General features: G+C 40.7%; 2 protein-coding genes across 2 annotated transcripts in view; both read right to left on the minus strand.

Annotated features, from left to right (window-relative positions):
- Positions 1 to 5,372, minus strand: part of zgc:158868 (uncharacterized protein LOC791147 homolog) — a 7,915-nt gene extending 2,543 nt beyond the window's left edge. The window contains exons 1-3 of the mRNA XM_034878626.1: positions 5,102 to 5,372; positions 4,295 to 4,349; positions 1,050 to 1,246 (exon numbers count right to left, since the gene is read on the minus strand). Of these exons, the coding sequence (XP_034734517.1) occupies positions 1,050 to 1,246; positions 4,295 to 4,349; positions 5,102 to 5,248 (399 nt within the window). The 5' untranslated portion in view covers positions 5,249 to 5,372. The remainder of the gene's footprint in view (positions 1 to 1,049; positions 1,247 to 4,294; positions 4,350 to 5,101) is intronic.
- Positions 5,373 to 8,070: 2,698 nt separating this feature from the next.
- LOC117948766 (G1/S-specific cyclin-D1-like) lies at positions 8,071 to 14,043 on the minus strand. The gene is made up of 5 exons (XM_034878625.1): positions 13,438 to 14,043; positions 11,416 to 11,631; positions 10,502 to 10,661; positions 9,486 to 9,634; positions 8,071 to 8,810 (listed from the first exon to the last, which is right to left on the minus strand). The coding sequence occupies exons 1-5, from the start codon at positions 13,639 to 13,641 to the stop codon at positions 8,649 to 8,651; spliced, it is 891 nt and encodes a 296-aa protein (XP_034734516.1). The 5' UTR covers positions 13,642 to 14,043; the 3' UTR covers positions 8,071 to 8,648.
- Between the last annotated feature and the right edge of the window lie 208 nt (positions 14,044 to 14,251).

Below are 14,251 nucleotides of genomic sequence, written 5' to 3' on the forward strand. Positions count from 1 at the left end.
CTGGATTTACCCTGCAGAGATCTGAGGACCAGGTAACCATAGTCCTCAGATTGGACAGATAGTCTAGCTTGCTGTCTGCATTTACCTTACTTCTAATTATTATTAACAGTAGTATTATTGGCTGATATTATAGACAGTATACACATCCTTTTCCATGCAAGATGAACAGGTACAGATTGTAGGACAATAACAGACATCATCGGCGTCTTTGTTTTACCTCTTTGCTAAAATTGTAAAATGAACAGTGAAAATGCCAGTGTAGAATAAAACTATACTATGAAGAATATACATAGAAAATCAGGGAGATACATAATCTGGATTGGCTTTGTTATGTACTTCCATGTTTCTTTACAGTCAGATGTAAATAGGCTATATATCATGATTTATTGGAGAAAATCCAAGCAATTTTATGTAAAATCAGACATTCAGCATCCTTATATAGACCAGAAGGAATGGTGATTTGGTTCATAAGCACATTTTCAGACCGCAATGATTTAACTGCAGTCAACAGGCTCCTTAGATCGAATCAGTGAATAGTGACTAGCAGGGTCCCCCCTACAAGATTTATGTATGAATATAAATATATAAATATATCCATGTCATGCATATTATATTATGTCATGCAACAGCTGAATTAAGGTACTGGACCCTTTTTTTGATCCAATTCGGGCACTACCTACCATATGAATCAACTTTTGCTTGATGCACACATGTACTTAAATTAAAATAATGTAAAAATCTCTTTAAATGTGCTTAGCTGACCCCCATCTGTTCCTGTCTTCTTCTTCTTTTCTTTAACTGTTTTGCATTCTGTTAGTGTGTGTAATCAGTCAGTGACGTACGCACATGCATGATGATTGCCAACACAAGACATGCGTGCATGGGCAGGGTTGTGGTCAGATGTTGCAAGAAAACAGCAGTTCCAGCTTTTTATCACTAGATGTCGATTTCCATCTGTTTCTATCTGTTTCTATCTGTTTCTGTCTATGTAGTCTACCTGCATCAGTGTGTGTCTGCGTGCACACTGAGCACAGAGAACACAAACCAACCTTTGCAATGAGAAACGGTCCGACCACATTGGTTTCGTACACGGCCATCATGTCCTCCTTCCCGGTGGCGGACAACGGTGCTGGTGAGAGGGGTTTGTTGATAGCAGCGTTGTTGATGAGGAGGTTCAGCCCCCCATCCCCGATCTGGTCCTTCACAGCCTGGACCGCAGCCGAGATACTGTCCTCGTCTGACATGTCTGCACAAACACACACACACACACAAGCACGCACACACAGATAAACAAACACACACACACACACGTACAGACACACATAGACACATGCGTGTGAGCACACACACACACACACACACACATACACACAGATAAACAGACACGCACAGACACATACAGACACACATGTATACAAACACACACACCCACACACAAAGACGCACCCACAGATAAACAGACAAGCACACACACACACACATACACACACACACACAAGCACGCACCCACAGATAAACAGACACGCACACACACGTAAAGACACACAGATACAAACACACACAAAGATGCACGCACACGAGCACATGCAAGCACACACAGAAAAACAAACACACACCCACACACACAAATTACTCATCCACATGTAGTGTACTACACATTCAGACCAGAGGTGTGTTACTGAGTGAAAGTTCAGATTTGTGTTTGTAAGTTGTCACATCGTGTTCCACAGTGTTCCCATCAAGTCAACACGCTCTCGCATCGTGCAGCAGATTTACCTCAGACTAGTTTGTCATTACAGTTTTTTTAAATCACTTTGCAACTCATTTCAGAACCTAGGTGTTTTTTTTCATTTTTCACAAAACTCCAAACGGTCATCACTTGTTACCCAGGCTGTCCAATGTTCAAAACATCGCTTTGTGCAATCATATCTTTACAGAAATCTTTCACATGCACAATCATTCATGCACTAATTAATTGTGAAAAAACATTGAAACATTACTTTAGATCACCCACACACAAGCTACCTTCATACACTCTAAGTAAAAAATCCGTAAAATAACAGAAACAGTACTTGCAGCTCATTACCCGAACTTTCTACCATAATTTAAAAACAGAAAATTTGTTTGTTAAAATTTACAGTCATACAACTGTTGATTTACAGATATTTCGTAGAGTGTACAATCATTAAATATTGTAATACAAAATAGGTGTTACATGTTTCATTATGCTACTAGATGAAAATGCATCCCTGTAAAGCAGTGCAGTAGTAGAGAGAATACTACAGACACAGTGGGATCATTGAACACAATCTGTACTGTATTGTTGAAAAACAATACAGTACTGAAACTTTTCATGATTTAATATGGTTTCTGTCTCTATACAACATACACACATACATACACACATACATACAGTACACACATACATACATAAAGTACACACAACAAGAGTAATGCAACAATTACTCACCATTTCGAGTAGTTGTATAGATAGTTAGATCAATGTAGTTAAATGAATAGACAATCATTTGAAATGTAATGTGTGAGTAGCTTTTTGAAGTAGTAGTACTTGTATGTAAAGTTGTGTCCTAGTGAACAGGTGATTTGTGTTAAATGAACAAATTATTTTAGGTTTATGTGTATTGGATCCAACCAATTGAAAGAAGTGTTGCATGTGTGAACTTTAATCATTGGTTGTGAGTTTTGTGTCTAATGTTTTGAAAAATGGCATCTAGGTTCTGAAATTAGTCCCAAATTGATTGTAATAAACTGTAAAATAACCATTAAAAAATGGTTTGTAAAAAAAATATCATCATCGTCTGAGCACCTTAATGTGCATTATTACTTGTGGAAAAAATGTTGCCAGGTTTATATTTTTTTAGTTATTTTACATGACAAGAAAGAGAAAAATCTTACATAACAAGGAAGTATAAAATGAATTGTAATGTGAGTTAATGCCATCCAGATTCCTCTTTTGTTGCGACATATTGTTCAGGTTTGTCACTATTGTTCTCTATTGTGCCTACAAAACAAACGTTGACTGTGGTGAGCACACCCTGGGTAAGGTATGGTTATGGTTAGGGAACTAGACCAACTTGTTTGAGGACAAAGTGACAAGCATGAGAAGTGACAGAGAGGAAACGGGAGGCCGCGTTGGGTCAACGTCCATCACTGTTGATCAGGAAGGTCTGGCTAGTCCACACAGCATTCCGGGATGGGAGAAAATCATGATCTGGTTAATTGACATTTCTTTAAACCAATCACAATCGCCATGTGCCTCCGCTATAGTCTCAGGAAGGAACTTGTTTTGGTGGAACGTGTACATTCAAAGGTAGTTTTAGTCGTCAACAGAAAAACCAGATTGGACAGATAGTCTAGCTGGCTGTCTGGATTTACCCTGCAGAGATCTGAGGACCAGGTAACCATAGTCCTCAAATTGGACAGATAGTCTAGCTGGCTGTCTGGATTCACCCTGCAGAGATCTGAGGACCAGGTGAGCATAGTCCTCAGAAATCCACCAGGGGTAATTCCAGCTGGATTTCCAGCTCAACAATCCCAGATATATCGATACAGAATATCCACCACCTGACCCCCGTACTCATGCAGGGATGCATTTGTTTGTCTTGTCATAAAAACTGCACACAGCCAGGATCAACCTTGATGTCTTTTTTTAGAAGAAGAAGTTGCTTTTGTGGGGGAAAAGGCTGGCAGGGTTCTGGTTTACAACGACTACTGCTACAGTACCCTGGATGTAACTAATTACTCTCAGAAGAAAGTAACTAGTGATCCAAAATGTGTTACATTTTGCCAGATCACCGACAGCCTATTAGAAGTAGAGCAGCTGACCCGCGGGGGTCGGGACAACACTGAAATCCCAAAACTGAATTGGTAATCAAATTACTGAAAGATCTTTTTTCTGTATTCCATGTTTCTCTGCAGACTTGATGGAAAGCCCTTTGCTGTTTTCCAATCCGCCCAAGACACATGAAGTGTCGCTTCATGTGTTTTGGGTGAACTGCAAAGCTATTGGATCGTAAAGCTAAGTGTAAAGGCAGCTAAAACAGACTAAAATCCGCTAAGCACCGCCCACGATGGATGTGACTGGTTTAAAGAAATCCAAACAAGCCAGAGTGTTTTTTCCATAATCCAAGGACAAGTGCAAGACTATTTATTCAGTCATCTTTATGTGTACTTATTAAATCGAGAACGCAAACAAGTATTCGCCTTCGGGCTTTGTTGTAAGTGTACTGCATGTGTAAGTATCCACGCAGACATGAGGATGTGTTTTATTTACCTAGTTTGATAATAGTGATCTTCCCAGGATATTGAGTGGTGAGGTCTCTCAGGGCCTAGGGGGAACAGATGAGGAGACGTGGAGAATGAAAGAAAGATACAGTACATGATAAGGACAGATTTCGGTTCCGGACAATTAAAACAGAACACACATCAAGTGTTGCATCTTTTTAGAATATACTAATCTAATGCAAGAATACATACTACAAGATCCATGACATATAATCAAGTACACACAGTATGTGTACAGGTCTTAGAAAATGATGCAAAAGTTTCATAGAAGGTGCCATCATCTAGATTAAGTATTGCATAACCTTCAATAAGTGTAAGGACAACAAGAACTGTGTGACTGTGATCAGTAGAAATGAATGTGACATATTTTTGAATTTTATCGTATTTCTAATTTTTTAAACTGTGGGCCTTTATGTATGACAGGACAGCTGAGGACAAGGAGATAGAGGGGGGGAATGACCTGCAGCAAAGGGCCGCAGGTCAGAGTCAAACCCCCGCCCGCTGCGCCGAGGAGTAAACCTCTATATATGGACGGCTGCACTCCTAACTGAGCCACCAGGCTGCCCTTTTAAAGTATTTTTGAACGCAACGTATTGGAACAGTTATTTTTTGAGAATAGAAACACAACCGTCAATCCCATAGAGAGACATAATGGTGCTTGGGCATATTAAAAAGTGAGGCTCATGTGCATGTGTCCAGGGTCCACACACACAGAGAAGCCATGGATCAGTTTCAACTTCTGCTTGTAGGAGTATGCATTTGTGCGCGTGTGTGTGTGTGTGTGTGTGTGTCTTACCTCAGCCCTGGTACCATCCGGTGCTCTGCAGCAGGCATATATGTGAGCCTCCCCTCCTGTTTTCTCTGCCAGCTGTTTGACCAGCTCCAAACCAATGCCTCTGTTTGTCCCAGTCACTAGAATGTTGCCTTCCAGTTTCATTGACATGTTTGCTGATCCCCTGTGCCACCCCCGCTGCTGTCTGACTGCTCACCCGCAACAGGGACAGAACATACGTGAGAGCACAGTGTTGCTGTAATGCCAGTGTGTGTGGCTGCGTCATGCACTTGATATAGGTGTGTGCTTAAGAAGGCAGGACAAAGCCTCCCCCCCTTGTGCATGTACCTTGTCATCTGTTGCACACCTTCGGACCAACTTTGCCTCACTTCCCATTATACTGTATATCCAGTGTTCTTATCATCCAGCCAGCCCCGGGGCCTGTTTAACTTGCAGTGACATAACATTGACATTTGCTGGGCCGTTTGTGCAAGTTCAGTTAGGCAACGCTTGGGAAATCTTGTAATTCAAGGTGTACAAGATTCCATTCATCATGCAGCATCAGGAGGGAACTTAGAGAGAATTAGTAAACCTGTGATGTCAAAAAGGAGAATATGTGGAAAGTGCGTGGTTAACCGCAGCTGCAGAAACATGAAGTTACCACATTGCCAGAAATTCAAGAATTCTACCTCTTCCTGTCTACGGACAGACAAACACACACTCAGACAGACAGACATAGACAGATCGAGACAGACAGACAGCCAGACAGCGCTGAAGCCTCTTGCAACAGACCAGCAGAGCAAAATAAAGGTCACGTCATACTATGATTTTAAAAGAAATCATAGTATGACATGACTTTTTTGTGCTTTTTGACTTACTATACTGACGTTTTCCGACATACATTTACTACATATAGTATGTTGACTTTTATTCTGCTTTCGTCAACATACTTTAATATAACAATATTTTTCAACATCCTATACTATTACTTTTTTCAAAATGGGCTATGGCTGTTTATTACTTTGTTTAATAACCTATACTATAGCGTATTACTTATTTAGAAATACTATACTACGACTTTATCACTTTGTTAGACATACGTTATTATACTATGACTTATATTAAGCTTTTGTTGACATACTACACTATGACTTATCTAGCTTTTCAATACACTATATTATGACTTATCAATATTTTTCAACATGCTATGACTCACTTTAACAATTATATTACGACGATATATATATCTTTTACATACTATAAGACTTAAATTTCACTTTTTTGACTTAACACATACTTTTTCCACATGCTCTATGACTTATTTTGCTTTTTGCCATACTATGCTGACTTTTTAATCTTTTTTCAGCATTCTATGACTTTTTTTGACATGCTACACAATGACTTTTGTTTTGCTTTTTCAACACTGAAATGATAGAATCATCACCAATAGACTTTAATAGTGTTATCAGTTTTTCTTTAATACATTGTTACACTCGATCCTAAGACAGCAGCTGAAGCACAAAGTTAGGGCTTAACCTGGTCCAAGCTTGTCCTGCAGGCAATACCCTAAATAATTCAAATAAAGAGTTCATCGTACCACTATGTAGGTAAATCAATGTGTTGTGGCTTCCCTCTTTAAGCAGTAAAATATTAGTACCTTTAAAGACCATTGCTGGTAATGTTACAAGAGCAGCTGAATCCAGAAACAGACTCCGTTTTAAAAAACTCAACTTTGAGCTGCAAAGTTAAGTCCTCTGAAATAATAAATAGAAGAAGCAGAATAAAGTGAAACACCTCATAATCTTCAGCATTATCCCTTTTTCATTTTAAGACTTTCTGAAAAATTGATTTCAAGTGGTTTTGTCCAGTCTAACAGGTCATTCCTAACCAACTAGAGACAACACGCTGATAAACAGAAATATTGTTGCATTGTTGTTGTTTTTTAAATTTTCGCTAGAGGGGGAATGAAATAGGTTTTTTTATTTAGTCTTCAATAAGGCTCAACCCTGTAAAATCCCTTGTAAGGCTTTAGTTACTGCGGCTCTTTTGCTTCTGATGCACAGCGGTAATAAAATTCTAGTCCCACCCTTGTTCTTAATCAGACGACACTGCTAGACATCAATGATCCAAACTTTGATAATGTTGTTTGGTGGCATCCCAAGTCCCTGACCTCCCTCCAGTGGTGTAAGACGTGCACTACAACGCATCGCATCAGAAGGTCACGCTGTGCTGAGTGACTAGATCTCATGGCGGTTGGTTTCCATACACTAAAGGCATATTTCATGAGCCAAATATAGTGTTGGCTCTAACCTCAGGAATCTCACAGATAATTACAGATGATGCAAGGCCATGACATCTTTAAGCAAAACATAACAGCTCATATTGTAGACCCAGTGTTATTATTATTGTGTTCTATTGAGCAGACCCTGGTAAAAGTGAAAGAAAATCTTCACTTTTAATCCTAAATTTAAAACTTTACAATACATACCACAGTATATTTCATTCGTTCAATCAAAAAAATTCCGCACCTGGTGGGTGTTGAAGGACGGTGGAGCCGTTCTGCAGTTGGTGGAAATCAGGGGTTAGTATCGACATGCAACTAGATTTGTGTGGGAACTAAAGGGAGCAAAGGGCTTTAGATGGCACTAAATCCGGCACCGCTCCTCTAAGAGGAGCCTCCGTCATGTTTTTCCGTTTAATGACTTTGAACTGTTAAAGTTCGCTCCAACACTTTAGAAGAAGCGGGCCACTCTGCGAATCTTTCTCATTGTTCACAATAAACACAGGTCCAGGAGCAGCTTAACACACCAATCGGAATCAGTCTCTGCAGTGGTGGTTCTAAGGGAGAGGCGGGGGATAAGGTTGGGCTTCAACACCCCCCTTTGGCACCCCTACCTATAACAAATATCTTTAACATTTTTAATCCAGCTTTATCCCCCACGAGAAGGTATTATTCATGTGCAGTGATAAATACAATGGAGGTTAACACTGAATGAGTGTTCTTGTGTGTATTGTTATTTGTGTATTATTAGTCTTTTGTAGAACCAAACCTATGGAAGGTTGGTGGAATGCAACACTCATGCTCTTATTTGGTACCCCTAAAATCACATGTGGCCCCAGCCTGGCCCCTCTATTTGAAATGGCCTAGAACAGCCACCGAGTCTAAGCCTACAGTTTAAATTTTGCGAGGAGGGGTGGGTTCAGACGGGCCTTCTAGGCCTTGAAACAACTTGTTGGTGGGTTCATCCAACTGCTGCCCAACAATAAGAAGCAACTCTTAACAGACATCACTCATTGGAATGTTCGCTGATTTCCAGTTTTAAAAAAGTTGTCAATGTCCTGGACGTGACCGTGTCCCCCACTTCTGGTCCCAGCTACAGTTCAGACTGGACTTCATATGAACAGTCCTGAGGTCCTTGAGTCCAGATTCTGGTGAGCGCGCGTGAGTCCACACGACACGTGTGCGTCCACACGACACGTGTGCCTCCGTATTGGTCAAAGATGAGCGTCCACGTCGTCAGTTCCACGTGCTTTGCTTTCCTCCTCCAGCAGCACAACTGGCAGCCCTGGGTCAGATATTTATGTCCCGGACATCTGTGGGAGTCGTTGAGACGTCCTGCTCCTCACTGATGCTCTTAGTCTCCATGGTAACCGAGTGTTGCGGTTGTTGTGCCTGTCGGAGACTGGTTTCCAGCAGCGACTCAATTTGTTCCTGACAGGCCCTCAGACAGTCCTGGAGAGAGAGAGAGAGAGAGAGAGAGAGACAGAGACAGAGAGAGAGAGACAGAGACAGAGACAGAGACAGAGACAGAGAGTGTCAGTGAGTACGGTTTACATCCACACTAATATTCCACTGTTATTCGGCATTTAGAGGTATTTGTTGGACGTGTATACAGCACATTTGGAATATGTATTCATAGAAATGAAACCGGTCAACTATATTTCTATTCATGCAACGGTTTTTGGCTTGTCTCATTTATGTGTGTTGCTATGGTTGTTGAACACAAACCAGCCAGCCAACTGTTCAAGTGAGTGCAGCTGCAGAAGAGATGCGTGCTCCAAAGAAAAGAAACACAGCTACTTTTGAACAATATGAAAGAAGACTTGGATATCAACAGGTTTTGGGATATGTGCAAACATCGCAATGCCGACCTTTTCAAGGAGCTGGTTGAAGGACTGAATTAGGGAGGCTGTGTACGCACGGCTAAAAAAAGGCTGCCACTGGTGGAAAACTTACATAACTACATGTTAACAGGAATATGAGTGGACTATTCATTTTCATAAGCTTGGGAAACAGCTTAGCCAGAATGCTGTCTCTTTCGGAATTAGGGTGAAAACCGGAATTTTGTGTGCATGTACACATACTCCTTGTGTGTGCTCTAATCATGTCCTGGCCAGATGTACCCACCGGGTCACTCCTGATGATCTGGGCCAGCTGCTCCGTCAGTGTCTTAGACATCATGGCTGTGCCCAGCATTCTCATCTGCAGGCCCCCCACCGCTGCCACCATGCTGCCTGCTGCCACCATGGATGGAGGGCTGGCGATGAATTTAACATCTGCACACCATAACAATGGAACGTCATGTTAATACGGCACGTTTCAAAATAGCAAGTGACAATGAAGAGAATCAAATTACAACTAAAACCTTCAGAACTCAAAGTTCCAGAGTCTAAGATGTGAGGCTAAGTGAGGCTTGTGTTAAAAAACTGTTTTTTAAGGTAGCAGTGAGAAAATTAAATATGACCCTGACGTCCAGTTGGACTAAGTAATAACCCTGTACGGTTTCCCATTGTATGAATAGTAGCAGTAGGGCTGGGCAATATGTCAATATTATATCAAAATCGGGATACAAGACTAGATATTGTCTAAGATTTTGGAAATCGTAACATGGCTTTAGGGTTGTATTTACCTTGTTTTAAAGGCTCTAATATAGTGAAGTTATGTAACTAACAGACTTGCCTCAAATCTAATAGTGAAATTATTTTGTCAAAGCACCAAAAGTCAGCCCTACAATATTTAAATTTAGGTTATTGGTCAAGAATACTTTAAAAAAAAACATTTTTTAGTGGTGCTTTTTATATCTACTGTATATTTAATTTGTTCAATAAAAGAATATATTTTGTAGGTGCCATCAATAATTGTTACATTTTAAATAGATTAGATAAATGGAGACACATTTGCAATAACAAAATGAGTGCTGATTGAAGGATGTGTCCGTCCTGCCGTCCTCTAACGTTCCAACTATAAAATAGGAAATTATTCAATTGTCCCATGTGTCCTCATGTTTAATGTGTTACATAACTCTGCTGCAGCCGCTGCTGATGTGTTACACTGCTACAGACTGCTGCAGATTCACTGGCTTTGGGAACGGAGCCCCCCCGTATAAAGAGACAGTCATGTATGTAACATAGTTGCATGCATACCTGTGGCACATAGAGCCACAAAGGTCTGAGCGTGCTTCCTGAGGATGGGCCGGTGCTCTCTCACAACCGGCAGCTGGGACAGGAAGTGCTCGATGAAGTCCAGAGCTGTAACTGAAGCCAGGTCCCACTTCAGCTTGTTTAGAACCACCAGCTCCATTTGCTGTGTGGACAGAGAGAGGGACAGAAAGACTGTGTCAAGTGGGATCTAAACAGACAGATGCAGCGATTAAGAAAGACTTTCTGTCTGCTTGTGGGCATTTGTGCCTTTACCATGGATTTTAACTTTGTGTTAGGGCTACAAGAAACGGCCCAGAGGTTACCAGAACTATTAAAAGTCACCTTCTGGGGACCATAAAACCCAAACCAATCCGCCCAGTACCTGCTGGGTATGGGGCTCTGGATTTGTCATCTTGTGTGTTGTTGTGATTGGTGGTAGTGTTATCTAATTGTGCACTGTGAGATTTTCAATTGCACGCTTGGTGCCGCAATTAGAAAAAATGTTTCATGATAATAAAGAGTTAGGATAATAAGGAGCTGTAGTTTACTTCATAGGATGTGTGTTTGTGTAGTTACCTCATCTGGGTCACATAACTGATTTATAAGCAAAAGATGTAGCCTGGATTTCACTCAAAACTTAATAGTGTTTAAAAACGTAATAAATACATATTTTTAATATTTGACTGAAATTGAATTTGACAATTATATCTGAGACAGTTACTTGTACAGCCACATTTGGAAGTGTTCCAGCTCCAGGTGCTGATGGGTCTAAATATTATCTTGCAAGAGTTTCCTACCGTGTGGTGCAACACTGTTAAATGGATTAATACCTGCCGTTATGTACGGGGGTCTCTGTTTTGATTTGAAAAGTCTTTCAGACATAAGACAAACAGCGTTGGGACGCGACGGCGACCTACCAGCAGCTGAGTCGGGGTGATGGAGTTGTCTGTGTAGATGCAGAGCTTCTCAGCAGTGAGCGGGATCGTTTCCTTCAGTTTGGAAGCCAGGAACATGCAGGCGGCTCCCAGGACCTGCAGGTGGGTCTTCTTGGTGGGTTCCACCGACAGGAAGCGGTCCACGTAGTTCATAGCCAGAGGGAACACCTCCTCCTCACATTTCTGCTCCTCACACACCTGCACACACACACACACCAGACAACAATACTGCTATTAAATACTGTTTCAATGTCAAAATTGTTATAAGATTTCACTTTTCCACCATTAGTTCAGTGGCACAGCAATCCCTGGCCAAATCCGGTCTTTAGGATTAAGTTTATATATTAGTATACTGCAAAAAAAAATGTTTACAATCATGCACATCTGTGAATATAAATGAGAACGTAGTGGCAAGGATCGCAGTAAACACTGGTGTTAACTTGGGAGAATATGGCATAGTTTATGATTTATGCCACGACAATAAGAAAATTAAGAAATTTGCATTCAAATTCACTTACTAAATTACCATGACTGTTTCATTGACTGAATGAAAATTATTAATCAAAAGATATTAGGCTACCGATAACTCCAACCAAACATTGCTGGTTGAAGTTTTCACTAATATGAGGATTTGTTCACATTTATTAAGTGTTATTATTATAACTTAATTATGTTATGAACTGAAAACATTAAAAAAAACTGACGAGGAGACAAACTCAAGTTTTTGTTTTGTTTTTTTTATTCAGGGTCAAGATTTCAAAATCCAGAGGTGTTAAAGGCTTTCTTTATGGCTTTGAAATGTGTCTTGTTTCCACCAGGCACTTCTCACATTAGGCTAAGAAGGGGGGGGGTGGCATCCCTTAGCCTATCTGCCATTATGTAAGCATGTATTTTGATAAAGCAGTTTCTGCAGCTAAGAATATGCTAAGAAGCACCCTTTGGTTTTCAGTTGAGTGTGGTAGCAATGTACCCGAAATGAGCAAAGTCAGAATCTCTCATAGATTAGTGGTCTGGTTTTGTCATTGCATCCCAAAAAAAAAAAGATTAAAAAAAATAAAATCTAGGCTCAGGCTTCATTTACACCAACAGAAACTTGCAATTAACAAAATAGTTTTGCTCATAATAGAGTAAGAAGGTGCCTGTAAGAAATAGAGATGAAGAAATGTAGGTCTTAATAGAAAGTACAACTCTAAAGTTCCTCACGTTCAGCAAACACAAAGGCATCGCGTGGTCTGCAGAAATTGCAGCTCGCGACATTTTTTCCAAAATGTATTATTTTTAAGTCGTTTAACCATGACTTTTGATATGTATTCTTTCTCTGTGGATTGGACTTTTCCTTCCCACGCGGTTTATTAAACTGACATGTGAGCGCATGACTTTAATAGTAAAGTAAAGAGGCGTTTGCTGAGGCCATGATTACGTTTCAACTCCATTAACTGTTTAAAGTTAGCATCGACACACGGCAGCGTTATAACAGGCTAATAAACATGGTGGACCAGTACCATGGCCATAGTGAACCAATATTATGTATTTGATAGCAACGCTCCAGTGCACTCCATTTAAGACATTTAAAAACTCAATTAAAACTAACAACTGACACTACCTGTTTATCGGTAAGTAACTAAAAGTTTCAACTGTAGTAACTATAAGTTACTATAGTAACGCTAACTTGTAACTAACTCGACATCCATTTCGTTCTCCTTTGAAGAAAACATACATACAGTACACCTTTTTCCCCTCTTTCCACAAATTCCACAGAACCAGCAGAGGTGCCAGTGAGTAGTCTGAATCTAAAACTCAAGTTGGAATTTGTTGGAGAAGTTACAGCACATAATGAGGCTTGGAAGCCGAACTCACCAGCGGCTCTAAAAGACTCAGCAAGACCTTCTTGAACCGAGCACATAGCGACGTTAACTTCATTTAAGCAGGGCAACATTAAAAATGTCAGTTCTGTGAACAAGACTCTTTGCATTCAACAAGTAACATTTACTGGCTTTAACTCACCTCCAACATCCAGGTAGCCACTATCCTCCTCATGTACGGAGCTACTTCTCTCTGGACGCATTTGAAGTAGTTGGGAGAAGGGAGGTACTTGTCTTCTGCCCGCAACAGAGCGTGCAGGACCCGGTCATTCAACAGGTTGGAGTCCCGGTAGGCCCTCCGGATGGCAGGCCTGTCCCCCTCACAGCACAACAACTGGTGATCCATTTAGCGTTACCCGGCTGCCTGCAGCACTCTGTGTGTGTTTCAGCTATTGGCTTCGTGCCACTCTGGTGACAAACCCTCAAATTTGCTTTGTTTTAGCTAACCAGAACACATGATTAGCCGCTCCACATTTCGTAGACTACACCGTTTTCCACCTTTATTTTTACTCGTGGGAGAACATTGACCACCTTTAGCTAGTTACAGGTAGGAATACTTATGGCAAATGTAGTAGGCCTAAATGAAAGGTGTCCTCGTTTGCCTCCGTTGTGTCACTGGGTTAGTGTGTTCCTAGTCCGACGGGCTCTGAGCGGCTTTCCTTTGTTGAACAGGACCCAACTAGCGGACTAAAGTTCCGCTGGCCATGTGGGACAAGTTTACCTAAATCCCTCTGCCGCTGCGCCGCTTTATCACTGGACCGCGTCATGAATTAGCATAGCATGACAACACATCCGGTCGGAATGTCAAAATAAAAGAGCACAAAAAAGGTGTGCTGTTTTTTTAATTATTTATGCATTTTAGAACAAAAACAGTATTATATGTATTTAATCATTTTAGTTAAATTTCACATTCACAATATTTAAGTTGGTAACAGAAAACCTTTATTTAAAGATTT

This window comes from Etheostoma cragini, chromosome 8 (genome assembly GCF_013103735.1).
Source record: "Etheostoma cragini isolate CJK2018 chromosome 8, CSU_Ecrag_1.0, whole genome shotgun sequence".
Lineage (NCBI taxonomy): Eukaryota > Metazoa > Chordata > Actinopteri > Perciformes > Percidae > Etheostoma > Etheostoma cragini.